Genomic DNA, 17,029 nt, shown 5'->3' with positions numbered 1-17,029 from the left:
TACTGAAGTGGAGACGTACAAAGGGCTCTACAGCCCCAACACTCCCAGGTACAACAACATCACAAATAAGGCATGGTCTGGGCTGCCATTTCTTCTATAGTTGATACTCAGTGTGAGTACTGGATTTAATCAAATATGTGACCAGAAGGGAATTAAAATCTAATTTCATTAACTGGCACATTGAACACATTACTCGGTTAAAGAGTTTCATTGGTCCATATGCTGTAGTGCTCACAACAAAAGAACTGGTGAAGAATATGAGGAGCTTGTGTTATCTGTACCATATACAGACCTAGTGTAAGAATGTTGGAAGCAGTATAGATACAGCTCAATTAATAAATGATGGACTCTTACATATACATTTTATTGCTTTTGTAATCCTATTAACTAAATAAAACCAAAAGCAATAAACTTGGATGCATGTAAAGTCTGGCAGGTTAAAACAAGAAAACAAGGTGGCTGTCATCAAATCATATGAGGAAAAACATATTCTAAATGAGAACTTCAAAAGAATTTATTGTATTATTTTTGCATTTACTTTGGCATATACTGTATACTGCGCATTGCAAAAATATTTACCCTCCCCTGCAAACATTCCATATTTTGTCACTGTCTAAACTTGCAATAATTTTATAACTGTTGTATTCAATAAAGGGTTGTGGGGGAGCTGAAGCCTATTCCAGCAAGCAACAGACACGGGATGGGATACATCCTGGACAGGACTATTAGTACTAACTACCTGACAGGAATTGCATATTTCTCAGGGTAACACACAGACAGTCAGTTGCTATGTTTGGGATATGAACTGTGTAGTAGGAACCTCTGACATCTTGCCTATTAGACGGCTGATTCTAGTGTTACTAGACGACAACAGAACTAAATGTCTTCTAAAACCGGTCAAACTTGCTTTACTGAGCCACTAAAGATAAAGAAGCAGATGTAAAAAACAGATGTAAAAGGTTTTCCCTTGTAATGGTGTTAAGCACTGTGCCAAAAACCACATCCCAAAAGCTAGTTTACTCACTATACTGCAAAGACAGCAGACATGTAGCTGCAGGAAGAACTTACTTGTCAGGATGGTTCTCCTCTTGCACTGCTCTTCAACACCTCCATGCTTCTTCCCCGACAGGGTATACGGAGTCTCAAACACAAACCGGTTAATGTTGTGGTTTTTTTCAAAGCCTGTTTTTTTCTCTGACAGCTCCTTCTCATCAAAGTAAGGCTTGACAAAGGTTACTTGGATGTATGCATACTTTGGGTCTAGCTGTTTAGGGTTCACCTGTCAAAAACAACAAAACATCCTTGAATTTACCAGTTATGACAGTTACATATTATAGATGCTACAGTACATCAGGACTGCTTCTGACTAGGAAGACCTGACCAGAAGTTAAACATTTCAAGGTGGTGTAATAAATGTACTTACAGACAACAGGTTTGTTGTAGGGGAACAGAATGCATGGCTCATTCCTGTAGGGACTACAGTTGTTCCACATACATACTGTATGTGGGATAGTTTCCAGAAACTATTTTTCTTTAATGACTGCAAATTCTTTTAAGTCACACCATTAAGAAATGGTGTGTCATTTCTTGAAGCTTTTTAAAGGAAAGTTAAAAACTTTTCAAACTGCCCAAGGATGATAACCTTTGATCTGGTTTAATGCAACGTTATAAAATCCTAATACAAGGACAAATACAGTATGATAACTGCCACCAGCAGGACCTCGGGTGAACATGTTTGTAATTACACATATGTGATGCCATGCACTATGCTGTTAATCAGCTAAGTCATATTAGAAAAAATATTCTCAACTAAGTAGTGCACTCTCTTGATACTGACATGCACATACAGTACGTGTTCCCTTATGTTCCTATTCTTTCCTAATAATAGAATTTCAAAGCATTGCTTTGAAGCAAGAAACAAGATCAATGTGAAACACCTATATGACAATCTTAACTTGCTTTTAGCTAAAAAAGCTCAAGAAACACACCAGGACTTCAATATGCAATTTAAAATCAGCTCTATTTCTGCAGTCCAAAGAGCTGTATTTGTCTGGCAAAGGGAGAGAATGACAGGAATGAAACGCAAGCCTGTATGTATAGATCTGCCAAGACACTGGATCAATTAACATGAGGCAGTGTGTGTGATGAAGTCCAGAAGACCCCAACTAAGACACCAAAAGATGGCTTCATCATAGCCAAAATAACACCTAGACACTTAAATGTGCAGTACAGCTGGTATAGATGCATTAATAGCAAAATGACATTTGAAGAGTGCTGGCTGGTACTGTATGTTCAAATGCTTGCAACTGTACTGCCAAAGAAGGCTTCCTGACAAAGTGGAGGTTGGGTTACATGCTCTGAAAACCAGCCTGAACAAAGCCGTACCTCCATTGACATAATGAGATCAAGTGTCAGCAACTTGACCAACAACAGATATGCTTATCAGTAGAACGGGTTCTGCGTCTGTGGAAGGGGATACACATGCCAAATTATTTTATTTTTTTAGGCTGTTAATTGCCATTATAGTTTATTATTATAGGAAGTGACAGGTTATGTTCTTGTATTAATTTCCAATAGCTATGGTAATTTGGAAGAATTATTGTTACGTCATTTACCAAACCGCTTAATACCATACGGTGTCGCGGGAAGCAACCTACCCAGCAAGCAACAAGCGCAAGGCAGGGTACACCCTGGATGGGGCGCCAGTCCATGGCAAGTGCAAGCCAGTCATACATGGGGACAATCTGGAGGCCACAGTAAAGGCTGAGGGGGGAAATTTGGCCCAGACACCAGCATAACTCCCTACTCTTATTGAGAAATGCCCAGAGATCTTTAATGACCACTGAGAGTCAGGACCTCGGTTTAATGTCTCTTCCGAAAGACGGTACCCACTACAGTATAGTGTCCCCGCCACTATACCGGGGCATTAGGACACACAGAGACCGCAGGGTGGGTGCCCCCCACTGGTCCCAGTGACACCATTTCCTGCAGCACCGATAGCTTCCCAGGAGGTCTCCCATCCAGGTACTGACCAAGCTTAACCCTGCTTAGCTTCAGAGGGTAGCCAGTTGAGAGCAGCAGGGTGATACTTTGTTGTGCAACAGTGGGTGTTGTACAGTCATGGAACAGCTCCCCAAGAATACATTCTCTGGCCTGAAAATCTTTACAAATGGCAGATGGTGTTACATGGTGCTTCATGATAATCTTCTGACAGCATTTGTCTATAATCTCAAGTGCAAAGACTTTTTTTTTAAATTTCATTGAGGTTCTAAATATTGGTTGAAGTACATATCACTTAGTTTTTGTTGTTAATGAGATCTGAACGCTCATATCTAATATTCTAAATCATTTTTCAAATAATGACAATATTTTGTTATTACAAGTGATGAGTGTGTATGATTAATTTAATTCCGGAATATGGTATCTTGTATTAACCGTAAGGTCAAACTTCGGCAAGAAGTGTTTTCCTTTACACAGGATATCATATGTAAGTTTGTAATTTTCTCAATTTCCTGTGAGCTATTTTTAATTTGTAATACAAAATATGATTGGTTTTAAACACTGCAGTATCATCATAGCAGCATAAGCATTTCAGCACTTCTTCCTGTAACCTACATCATCATCAAAGGGTCAGCATCAAAGGGTCCCCGAACAAAATATTTTTTTTTAGTAAAAAAGATTGACCAGTTTGTCACAGAAATGTCAGGGCTTGGGAGCATGTCTCAGAACTTTGTCCTTCAGCCAAAAAATGCCTCACTTATATAGTGCTTTTCTGGACACTCCACTCAAAGCACAACAAGTAATGGGGGATTTCTGTCCACCACCACCAATATACAGCATCCACCCGTATGATGTGATGGCAGCCAAAAGTGCACCAGTCACCACACATCAGTTATCAGAGGGGAGAAGAACAGAATAATGAAGCCAATTCATAGATGGGGATAATTAGGAGGCCAAGATTGGTAAAGGCCAAAGGAATATTCACCCAGAACACCAGGGAGACACCCCTACTGTTTTTGAGAAACCGCCTGGGAATTTAAATGACTATGGACATTTAGGACCTCGGTTTTACAGCTTATCCACAGGACAGCTCCTTCTTTACAGTATAGTGTCCCCATCACCAGCAGTAGAATTCACAGCCTCCTGCTGGCCCCACTGACACCTCTTCCAGCAGCAACTTTAACTTTCCCAGGAGGTTTCCCATCCAGGTACTGACCAGGCTCACACCTGCATAGCTTTAGTGGGTTATCAACAGAGATATTCCATGTTATTAGCTTTTGGCTCATTTAATTTCTTCTTTGAAGAATTGGTGAAAAAAAAGAGCCAAACGTCTACTAGTTTTTATATACTGAATAGCTCTATTCTGACTTTTAGAGGTGGTATTGCACAAACTCTGTGTCCATTGCTCAGTCATGTACAGGAAATAAATAATGCGTAGAAACACTATAGTCCATGATTCCAAAAGTCTGATAAGATTTATTATTTGCTACTGTACATCCATCCATTTTCTAACCACTTCATTCAATTCAGGGTCAAAGGGAGCTGGAAACTATATCAGAAACCAACAGACCTCAGAGGGGCTCACCCTGAATGTGATGGTCAGACAGACACATGCACACTAACACCAGCGCCAGTCTTTCCAGAAGCTGACTAACCTACCAGTACGTTAATGGACTGTGTGAGGAAACCAGAGCACCCAGAGGAAAACCACAAGAACACAGGGGGAATAGACAAGCTCTCCGCAGACAAAACCCAGGGCCTCAGCACTGCAAGGCATGAAATGCAAACCACAATGCCACCCTCTGCTTGATACAGTGTATTCTAAATAATTGATGAATATATTTAAGTAACAATGTTAATTATTCAAGTGTTATGAAGATCTCTCAGACAATGTGGCCTACAGGGAACACCATTTATTTTTTAACTCAACCAAGGTCCAGGGTAAAATGAAAGGTTTACCTTATTGGAGTCTTGTATAATCTTCACATTTTCACTACCAAACTTGTCACCATAAAGAGTCAGGAGTCTCTGCGAGATCTCGGAGAGCCCTGTCAACTTGGGCTCTTTGTAGATGTACCCCTTACCATCCTCCTCTTCAAAGAAACACTGAAAGTGAGAATGAGACTCTACACAGTTATCACCATCAGATGCAGCATGTCCAAAGTACACTATCACATAATTAGTTCAGGCTTGCTGAACTAATTGCAGCATTTAACACAGCTCAATTTGTTTGTTTTTCCTCAATTTCTTCTCTTAAATATGTTAACCCTCCTACACACCTGAGGCAATTCACAGCTTGTTTGATACTTGATATTAGGCTCTCATCTAGTCATTTCTTGATGCACCTGCACCAGCCTGGCTTACTTTTGTATTTCAGCCAACAACAGCCTTTGTGTAAAGACATCTTTTCTATTTTTAGACTGAATAACAATCCACTTCATATCCATTTATGTTAACTAGTGTTCTATATTTATACCCAAGTTAATTACTGGAGTCCTTTGTTCAAGACAAGAGAGATTAAGTTCCTTTAACATGTCTATCACATCCTTCAAGGCAAGACAATAACATAGCTTTCTGTTATTAACATGGCTGTTATTACATGGCTGTCACAATTATAGTCCCTCCTCCTTAAGGGTGCTCCAGCCCTTTCACTTTAGACTTAATTCTGTGCACCTGACCCCTTTTCCCAGCCCACCTTAAAAGCCAGGCGCTGACGTTCAGCCTGGCTCTGCATCTGGTTTCCGCACCGTGCGAGTCCGGGACCTGGAAGCGCCTGGCCCCGTTAAGGTTTTAACCTCTGTTCCTGTTCCTGTTCCTTGTCCGCCGGTTCCGACCCGGTTCGTGTTTTTAATTCCTTGTTTGGATGGATCACCTGGCTATGGACTTTCTTGCGTTTTTGGATTCCCTCTATGGATTCCTTTTGGATTGCTTGCCTAGGCCACACCTCCCCCGTGCACCAGCGCACTTTGGACACACCCCCCTGTTTTCAGCCCCGTATCCCTGCATGACTTTTTCCTAGTGTTTCCCCACTTCTTCGGATTGTGTCGTCCGCATAGGGTCTGGAAAGAACTGTACGTTACAATGGCAAGCTGGTGAGCTGGTTACTCATCAGCTTGACATTTCCTTGATAAGGGACTCTGCTTTTTGCTGCAGCTACATATGCTCTGTTACATATCAGAACCCTTAAATCTAGTATTAGCTCAAACTTCAAATTTGATTATAAATATTTATCTAAGGATGTTATTAGTTTAAGGATTCGATTAAATCCCAGAACTAATAATAGTAAATATACTGAGAGATTTGGGTCACATAGAGGAAGTTTATGAAATCTCTTTCAAGATTTTCCTTCTTGATATACTCCATATAGGACTTTCTGCACATGTGTGATAATGCACCTATGCTAAGCTCTAATGATAAACTAGGGGAAAAAACAAACAAAAACAAACCTGTCCATAGAAAGCAACTCTGAAAAATGTTCCCAGCAGTCTTCTTCCTGAGTGCATCACCTCTATAACTTTGGTATAGGCACGATGCAGTGTGTTGTACAGGTGACTGAGTTTCTGTAGATCACATAAAAACACACAACAGAAAAAAAAACACTATTAAAAACATTATTTATCTTTCTCTAAAGCAAAGAAGACAATCAATTTTGAACAACATTGTACATGATACCACAGTGGCAGTACCAGTATCAGAGGAAGACTGCTCCCAATCCTCTTCGTATCTGTACCTGGTACCTACCTACAGGTGATTTGGGTGAAATTCAGATGGGAACATGTGAATGTGCAGTTGGATCCCCATCTGCTCCTTCTTAATTCTAACTTTCAGCATGCTTAAAAGATCCTGTGCACAAAGATCTAACTGCAGTTGAAAATCTATTTTGACCGGTTAACTACCATTGACGCACACATGGTTGAATTCATTGACAACCACAGACATAGTTCCTATGGAAAAGACGACGTCGAGGTTACATTTCATTTGTGCATAAACTGTGACAGTCTGGACAGACATTTTCTCTTATCTTCAAAATCTAAGTAGCAGCTTTTCCTTCGTTCATGTGTCAGGTTCCAGTTTTTGTCTCAGTCAGGACCCTGGCAACGGAGAGGGGACAGATTCTATTTTCTGCACATTTAGAATCTTTAACTTTTGGGTGTGTGTGTGTGTGGGGGGATATAGCCCACACACGGAAAATTGGCAAGCGCAGATCACCCACCCTTTATACAAGATTTAAACTTCACAGCTTACTGGGGGCTGTTCTGTATGGGAAGAACAACAATGATAAAGTAGAGGAAAGGCCCTCACTGATGTCATAGAAAGCCAGGAAAATTAGGAAATGACAGTAAAAAAATATATTTTAATGCATGACATTACAGGTTTCATTTTTAATAACAGTCAGTAAGAGCAGTTGTCAATTTCTAAAACAGGTTGCAATGTTTGTCTTCACTGCCACTGAAAAGGACACCAAAACTGAGACTGACAACTTGAAAAAACAGGAAAACAGGTAAAGGTTTATTCCACGCTGAAAGAAAAGAAACAACATTTCAACTGTGGAATTTTCTTCAGGTGTTCTTTCCTTTCAGCACGGAATAAGCTTTTACCTGTTCCTTTGCAGACTATGCATGCTGACACAATTCCTTCAAAAGTCCATGACCATTTCTTTAGTCTTGCTGGTGTTTAGCTGGAGATGGTTAAGATGACACCACTATTGTAATGCATCTGAATATACCTGTATCTCTTTTCAAAAATGTTCTTTTTATGAAAATATGATACTCCAAAATCAGGTGAATTGGTAGCCACCTTTCGAATAACAAAATCCAAACTAGAAACTATGAAGGAGCAATACGAAGAAAAAATTTGAATTTCTTTGGCCACGCGCACGCAAGGCAGGCTGGGAACAGCACCTGGGGGTGGGACTACGGGACTGTATATAGTGGGATGGAGGCTGGGAGACAGTCTCTTCCCTTCGTGTGTGTGTTAGTGAAGGTGCAGCACTGTAACCCCTGTCCCTGTGTGTGTACCTTTCCCCTGTTCAAGTTAATAAATGTGCTTTTCAACCCCGTACCAAAACCCGTTACAATATTATAAAACCCTGAAAGCAATTTAAAGCAAGGCAGATAAGTGTGAATGGAAACGGAACTCATGATGAATGCAAACATACCACGTGATTGTGTCTAAAGGGAATGGCATGCTTTTACAAAAAAAAAAGCACCAGACACAATGTGTTTTGCCAGGGTCATCCACAAAATAACACAGAATCTCCTAATATGAAACGTCCTAGTTCTTAGCTGAATGGCTCCTTCTCAGTTTACTGACCGTGGAGATCAGCACAGTATTGATAAAAAGTGTCAGCACAGCTTATGCAAACAAGAGTCCAAAGAATAACATTCACTGAGCTAAACTAATATATAGTATCTCCCTCATTAAAATTACAATTACTATATACACACATTAGTAAATGACCTGCTTTATCTTTTAATTCGGTCATGGATATAAAAAGCTTTCTGACTCAACGCAGTCTTGAGTGAAATGAGGGTTAGCAGTGGGAACTTAAGAATATGATCTTTTAAACAACAGCAGTGCGTGTATGTTAATGTCCAATGCCACATTTTACAATTCCTTGGCCTCAGAATCGACCCACTGACAGCTAGTGTAACACACACCTGTTGAAGGGAGTGTAATGTAGCTTCCACCAAAGCATCAGAAGAATCTACAGTAAAATCACAGCGTTGTCAGCAGAGACTGGTGAGGACCAGATTCATATACTACCACAACTTGGTGCAAGGTTTAGGTTGTACTTTACCGGATATGTAAATAAGTGAACAAACTGGTATGAGTCATTCTGCAAGCAGCCCAGACTTTTTCCTTAAAGGCAACGCATGGAAAAACTGAAAATACTAACATTCACATATGAACTTGGTTTTACAGAACGTCATTTAGAAGAGATTATATTTCATGTTGCAGGACGGATTATATTTATAATAAATTTAGGAGGATTTTTAGAATTTTATTTGACATCATAAAGGATATTTTAGTTAATCAAAGGCACAAAATCACAATTAAATACATTATGATCCCATATTGCAACAATAAAATGTGAATACCTTTGATAGTCACTGTACTTATAGTGAAATTAAGCCTGCCACAGCCCTACTGAATTAGAAATAGAGTGGTGAAATTCAGTTCAATCTTGTCTAAATATAAGTATTTACTAATAACGTAGAATTTGGGGGCATTTTCAGCAGAAAGAATGCACTAAAATACAATGTAAAATACAGTGTAACAAGCATTATTAATCTACATATTTCTGGCTCACTATTTTTCTGATTGTGTTATTTCCCTTCAGGCAATATTAATTTACATTACAAAAAAAATGAAAACAAGGGCAGAGAGAAGAAAAAAGACTTTCACCTGTACAGGCCAGCTCAATCGATCCTTATTCGATCATGCAGATGTAAGCATAGAAATATCTACCTATCTAACACACAGTGAGCATACCCACTCTGCACCAGCTTTACTCTTTTTTTAGACTCCTTCTGTCCTTACAGTAAAGACAATCCTCTTTTTAGGCTTCTCCGAATAAACAATAACATGTGTGCAAGCAAATTATTCACTAAAACATTATTTCACGCACTAAAATCAGCAAGGAAACACAGAACCTGCTCCATGTTAGAAGTTGAGCTTACAGTACGTTTAATAATGTAACAGTTACTATGGAATACAATTAAAAACTAGTCTGGCATAACAGTATTGCAGTAAGTGTGTAACGTTATTAAAATATACTCTGATTTAACATTATAGGAGTTGTTGTGGAATATTATTTAAACAGAGTATATTTTTAATCTCTTAGCAGTTAATGTTTAATATCATTTCTCAACTCTAACTGTGTTCTGTTTAAAAAGCTTTTTTTTTTCTCTCCTCCCTGGTTTTTATTATTAGCTGTGTGACAATCCCAAATCCCTCGACAACGACATCCGGCCCACTGGCTTGTGTTTTTGCTCTCAGTAAGAACAGAATCCCTTCTGTGAGCCAGCTGTGAGTGACGCCCAGTGTGAATTTGCCTTGATGGTATCAGGTACTGATAAAGGTCTTAACAAGGAAATTTCCAAATGTCACCGGAGCAACACTACCTTTCCCACAGGTCATGCCCAGGTGTCAGATTGCACTGTACCAGCAATGGGACTCAGTGACTATCAGAAACTTTGATACTTCTCAATATTCTCAGAACATTGTTTGCTAGAAACTTCCATGCTTCTAAACATGGCACAACATTAGAATAATTGCATTTATTATAATTGCAAGAAATTGGCATAAGATCATTGCCTGATTCATTGTGTTTCTGGTTTAGGGGCACACAAGTGCTTGTTTCCATAACATAGCCAGCAGGCATATCACCCTGCAACTCACAGCTAGCAACCCACTGAAGCCAAGCAGGTGTGAGCCTGCTCAGTACCTGGATGGGAGACCTCCTGGGAAAAACTAAGGTTTCTGCCAGAAGAGGTGAAAGTGGGGCCAGCAGGTGACGCTCACCCTGTGGTCTATGTGGGTCCTAATGCCCCAGTATAGTGACAGGGACACTTTAATGTAAACAGATGCTGTCTTTCGGATGAGACGTAAAACCGAGGTTCTGACTTTCTGTGGTCATTAAAAATCCCAGGGTGTTTCTCAAAAAGAGTAGGAGTGTAACCCCGGCGTCCTGAACAAATTTCCCATTGGCCCTTACCGATCATGGCCTTCTAATAACCCCCATCTATGAATTAACTTCATTACTCTGTTCTCCTCACTAATAGCTGATGTATTTTGAGCGTTCTGACGCACTATGGCTGCTGTTGCATTATCCTGGTGGATGCTGCACATTGTGGTGGTGGAGGAGAGTCCCCATTATCTGTAAAGCTTTAAGTGGAGTGTCCGGAAAAGTGCTATATAAGTGTAAGCAATAATAATAATAATAATAATAATAATAATAATAATAATAATGCTCCAGCTCTTCCACTAACTCACTGTGTGTTGCCTGAGCAAGTCACTGTATTGCTTTGAGTTCAGTCCTTCCGATAAGGTTTAGAAAGAGTCACTGTGTGTGGAGACTGCATGTTCTACCGGCATCTGTGTGTGTTTTCCCTACACGCTCCTACCATCCAAACACACGGACTGACATCCATTCCATCATTCTGCTCCATGCCCTGTGTCTGCTGGGTTAGGCTCTAGTTTGCCAGGATTCTCAACCAGATGGAGAGGCTAAGGGTAATGTTCTTTATACACTGCATCTGCTTTAGGAGTAGTTTCTGGTCACAGGGTCTCATATAAAGTAAAATACATTCAAAACGTTAATGCTTTCATTTAGGTTCACTGCTTCTTTTCATTGCCACTAACATTTTAAAAAAAGTGTGATTGCAAAGGCACAGCTCAAAAAGAAGCTTGAGTGTTTTCATACCCAAATAGAACATGATACTGTAAAAAGTCTGGTATCAATCTACAGCAGGATATGTGCCTTTTTAGTCTGCTTCACATTATTTGCCTTGGAGATTGTGAGATTAACTGGAGCTTGTGATCTCTTGTGTTTTGTGTTTTTAACTGTCATACTGTAACTTCAGAAGACAGACTATTGATCAATTAGTCATCTTATAGTTGCCTGCTGACCCACTATACCTGCTGCAGTGTCTAGCACTCCCTTGTCCGTGTCCATTAACATCCTTATTGTATACTATAGAACCTCTGTAATTTAAATCAACATCTCCTGAATTCAGGCCAGGGGGCTGTGAACGTGCTGAGCTGTATCCTCAAGTCTAAATCATGCCTTAGCTGTGCTGTGGGATTGTATTATGGGAAGAAGGGAACAGCCCGACACTGAACACTTCCAAAACACATCTGCCCCATGTTCATCTCTCCTGTGCCAGCGCATGAGTAACAGTCTGCTATTCTGACCTGGATGTAAAAAAATAGAATGAAAAAAATGTCTTTCCAAATGAAAATGAAGAGTAAATTACCTCAAACTCATGCCGCTTCTCATAAACTGGAATGATGAACTTGGAGACTTCGGCTATTAACTCGTATCTCTCTGCTTTCCACAGACCATCCACACAGAGCTCCAGCAGCTCCACCAGGATCTCCTGCAGCGACAGGGCGATTCCACTTTAAAATGAGAGACTGGAAAGACATCTCATGGCAGGCGAATGGAGATGCCCATCCCTGAGTCATCTGCTCAAAACGTGAGGATCACAGGGTAAAATTGCACAAAATCTCTTTCAAACTTCATTCATTTGTGATGGCCTCATATTATAAAATTGTAATTATAAATGTAAGACTTAACTAAAGGAACAATGGTAGAACACTGGGTTGCTTAGTAAACTGTGTTTTAGTACCATCTTCAACCATGTGAATTTCAGCTAATAGAATATCAGATTAGATTGGGAATAGAAAGAGTGAATACAAACAGCTTTGCCGTTTCTACACCAATATAAAAAATCAGCTATCTGCCCATCTTATATTTCCAGTCTATGCCATGCTATCCCATCAGTCATCTGCCTGATGATTCATGTCTGTTTGACATTTAATGGTTTATTACCAAGAACATTTATTGCCACCGGGGCGGAGTGGTGGCACTGTGCCTAATGACCTGTGCGTGTGGCTGGAAGGCTTCCAGTTCAAATCCCGCGGCCAGCAGAGGAACGTGCTCCAGGGGTGCCGTATAAATGGCTGACCCTGTGCCTGTGTGTCTCATGGAGAGCAAGCTGGGGTATGTGAAAAGACAAATTCCTAATGCAAGAAACTGTATAAGATCTTATTTATTACCAATAGCTTTCCATTACCAACAGAGTCCAACAGCTTAGTAATATATGAGGGGCAGAGGTCTAAAGAGTCATTCATTTCGACACAGTAAAACAAAAGAAGCAGGACTGTTATCAGTACCTCAGAGTAATAGACATCTTGCATTCCAACATCTTCCTTCATGGCAGATTCTTCATCAATATTCAAGGTAATCTTTTTAAATGCAGAGAGTCCACTTGGAAAGGTTTCTGAAAAAAAAAACATGAGAAATGCTCAGTAAACAAAGTTGGGAGTAGAACAAATATTTTGCTCATGTCAATTTAGAATAGGATGTGGGGAGCTCTAAGGCGCTCATCAAGCGGATATACGAGTGTCGCAATATACTGTACAGTACATGTGGGAACTCTGAAACCCACCACTTGATCTTTGAACCCAAAGACCCCACATGTGGTAGGGAGGTTTTTCCAAACCTGGGAAAAAGATACTTTTCCACAATAGGTTTATTACATTCTAAAAAGAGAAGAAAGAAAACAACGTTTCGGCCATGGAGCCTGAAGAAACGTTGAATTTTATACAGTACTGTCTGAACATTGAATGTTCATTCAATGGCTTTTTCCATATAATTGGCACATTATTGGTTTGAAAGATATAAAATGAACAATTACTTTTTGGTGTCCGCCCATATCAGTATGACACAATCCGGGGATGAGTGAGGAAAACACGGGGAAAAAAGCATGCAGGAGTCGGGAATGTAAACAGGGGGTGTGTCCATAGTGCGCTGGTGTTCGGGGGAGGTGTTGCTGAGGCAAACAATCCAGAAAAAACGCTCAGATCCCGAACTCGCTTGGTGCGGAAACCAATGCAGAGCCCGGAACAGAGTGGGCGTCTGGCTTTAAAGGTGGACTGGAAGGAGGCTGGAACAGGGGCAGGTGCACAAAATCAAGTTTGAAGTGAAAGAGCCGGAGTGCCCTTAAGAGGGAGGGACTACAATCGTGACAACAATCTTGGATGCAATTGTTTTATTGCTTCAGGTAAGATATTTGTATGTCAGAAGCACCACTCTCACAACAATATAAAGAGAAATGTGGTACGAATAAGCAATTGGTCAATTTACAGTATGTATTTTTAATGTTAGCTGTTCCCACCATTAAACTTGTTTTAGTATGGCAAGAGTGCTTCGTCATGCAATAACTTTTGCAATTGGTAGCTACCGCATTCCACCCATGACATTTTTTACTGCTGTATCCTGTGTCTTCTATCCTACCTAGTGCTATTTCAGATCTATCATTTCAAAACTTCAGTATAAAAAAACATCAACAATAAAAGTCATCCTTAGGTTAAGAAGCAGCAAAAGTCCATATTTCAGGGGCAGTAAAGATAAGTTTCCAGAGCAAAAACAAATACCACTGATAAATAACCCAAGCTAAATCCGTACTTTTGCATCCCATTGAGAAAACAAACAACTACAGTGAGTCACAGATTTCTCATAAGGGAAAAAAAAATCGAGACTTGACAAGATTCAGAATGCATGGTTTGTGCTCTACAACAAGCAAACACCAAGTGTTACGTTTAAATACTTCTTTGACAAAGGACATAGCCAGAGTTTGTAAAGAAGTATATTTAAGAAATGTATTTTCTCCTCTCCTGTTTTCCCCTCTCCAGCTAGACTTTGAAAAAAGAAAAAAAATAACATAAAATATTCCTAAACTATCAAAATTACAGTACTACAAAAGAAGTCAGACTTGCCATAAAATGAGCCACACCCTTTCATCATTAAAAGCTGACATCTTGGAAGATCACTGTGGTGTAATAGTATAACTTTTGCCCCTTTTCAACATGTATTTTAATTTTTTCATTAAGTAGTTCACTAAAACCTGTAAACTATCCATCACATGGGAACACATCAAATTTAGGAACCACATGTTGAATACTAATAGCACAATTGCAATCAATGCACATTATATTCTGAAATTGTGAAATATAGAATGTATATCCTCTTAGACAATTAGAGACAGAAAGTTGACAATGATGTGTTTTCCTCTGTTTTCTATATACCCTAAAATCACAAAAAGATTGTCATAGGATTTAGGATTAGAAATATTTATTGTAAGAAAAACAGGAGATTAAAAATTTTTCACCTAAAATACTCATGTCACATACCCTCACAATAACTGTTAATAGTTTCTGAGTTATAAAAAAAATTAACTTCAAAAGGCCAATGTTTTGTTACAGTATATTAGAAATATGCCTGATTGTAATCTGAAGTTTAAAAACCACCCAAGATGCCTTCAAAAAATGCCTTAAAAAAAAAGAACTAACATTCCTGACTGGACTTCTAGGATAATGCATTTATCCGCAGTACACATCACTTTTCTGCAAAGTGTTCACTGGGTTTAGGAATGTGTCAGAATCTTTCACTATGACACCCACCAGCTCTTAGCATACAGCATACTGCTAATACCTGTCAAGATGGTGTAAAGACTAACTGCCTGCTCTACTTTGCCATCAGCTGGAGAAGAAACTGAAGAGATGGAGGTCAGTGGATCTTAGGCCAGGGCTGCGAGATGGGATGGCATGGAATTGGCAGTGTTTGGCCTGGTATTATCATTTTGTATGAATGACCCTATACAATATTTGATAGTAGTGCATAATGTTGACCATGTTTGTACAAGAAGTGCATTTTTTTTTACATGGAGGGCTGTAGGAGTCTGGAACGAGTTATTCAGTCATGTTGTTGGAAACGATGCCCTGCCGTCTTTCAAGAAACTTCTTGTATCAATGAGCTACAAAAACAAATAAGCTAGATGGGTCAAATGGACTGTTCTCATTTACAACTAATCTTAAGTTTATTAAGGTCAAACATCTCTATATCACCAAGGCCAGGTGGAGCATTTCTGCGGGCTCATGACAAACAATGGCATTACAGTACTACACAATCTTTTCAAATCATCCGGAGGTAGTGTTAGTAAGTGGTGAAGTTAGTTAACTCTCTTGTTATTGTGAAAGGTCTTGTTGACTTAATTAAACATACTTATATTTACACTTAAATTAATTCAGAAACATCAACAACACCTCCCTTCCACAGGTGTGCCTAAAGTCAGCAAGCTCAAATACTATAGGTATTGTTTAGACACTGTGAAAATGACTCTCCTTAAATATGTTATGAAAACATTATCTTAATGAGGTGTCAGCACACCACACTGTAACTTTAAAATAGGTCACATTAAGACCATGTTAAAAAATATCCTCTTGATTTGTTTTTGCTTTGCATTATCCAAATCAGGTTCAATGTGTAACATTTCCAGTCTCTATATTTCTTGCATTTTTGTGGCCATATTTTTCCTTGTTATAGTGTATTGTGGTTAGAAACATTTGTTTTGCGCAGCTAAACAGATGAAAACAGACTGAAACAAAAAACAATGTTGTTGATGTGTGTAGGTTTGTTTCTCCTGTAAGAAAATGAGCCAATATCTAAAGTTCTCCCCCCCAAATAAATGTAGAAATTTGAAGTGGGAATTATTTGTGAACCACATTTAATACATTTGATCAAACAAATCACAATTCAGGTTTTCTTCCACATTATGTCGAAAAACAAGTGAATTGCCCTTTCACAGAAAGACATGTTCAAGGAGCAGCTTTTTTCAAGAGGTAGGTTTGGAGATTCTCTTTCAAACCAACATTGCAATCTGACAGGTAGCAGAAATAGTATTCAGACACCATTCCAGCTGCTTCTCTTCTAATGTGCTTCACTCTCACAAGCAGTTACAATGGGAATGGAATGGTAAACATGTTTCCTGATGTAGAAAAGAAGAAACATTCCAGACCCTTACTTTTGCGGTGCAAGTACTCCGCCACTAGTGCTGCCACATGGACATAACACATTGCTGCCTGCAAAGAGAGAAGAAACAAGGGTTACACAACAATACGCTTGGGTTATGCCTGTGTATTTGCAACATCGGAAACAATGAAACAAGATTTGAGAAAGAAAATAAGTGATGGGATGGGGGGGTTGAATTTGGGAGCTTTAACTACTAAAAGAAAAACTACTTTTGACACTAGGAATGGCTCATTGCGATATGACACAAACCAGACACGCTTTACACAGGGTTGGGGGAGTATGGAACAAGCTACTCAGCCATTTTAATGCGGGTGCTCTAGCTTTCATTACTGAGTGAAATTCTTGGACATTATCTCTTAAAAACAAAATGAGCTAAATGGGTTGAATGGAATCCTCTAATGTGTATTCAGATTTACTTATATTTGATTC

At 39.4% G+C, this 17,029-nt stretch overlaps 1 protein-coding gene across 3 annotated transcripts in view; it reads right to left on the bottom strand.

Moving 5' to 3' along the window:
- dock11 (dedicator of cytokinesis 11) overlaps positions 1-17,029 on the bottom strand; it is a 137,966-nt gene that overhangs the window by 20,140 nt on the left and 100,797 nt on the right. For all 3 annotated transcript variants that reach the window (XM_088649079.1, XM_088649076.1, XM_088649078.1), the window contains 6 exons: positions 16,593-16,650; positions 12,904-13,010; positions 11,982-12,104; positions 6,447-6,560; positions 4,960-5,106; positions 1,069-1,279 (listed from right to left, as the gene is read on the bottom strand). In XM_088649079.1, the coding sequence (XP_088505205.1) occupies positions 1,069-1,279; positions 4,960-5,106; positions 6,447-6,560; positions 11,982-12,104; positions 12,904-13,010; positions 16,593-16,650 (760 nt within the window). The remainder of the gene's footprint in view (positions 1-1,068; positions 1,280-4,959; positions 5,107-6,446; positions 6,561-11,981; positions 12,105-12,903; positions 13,011-16,592; positions 16,651-17,029) is intronic.

This window comes from Lepisosteus platostomus, chromosome 10, assembly GCF_059453375.1.
Source record: "Lepisosteus platostomus isolate fLepPlt1 chromosome 10, fLepPlt1.hap1, whole genome shotgun sequence".
NCBI classification, from domain to species: Eukaryota; Metazoa; Chordata; class Actinopteri; order Semionotiformes; family Lepisosteidae; genus Lepisosteus; species Lepisosteus platostomus.
Note: the sequence above shows the minus strand (reverse complement) of the source record. Positions and strands in the feature narration are given on the sequence as shown.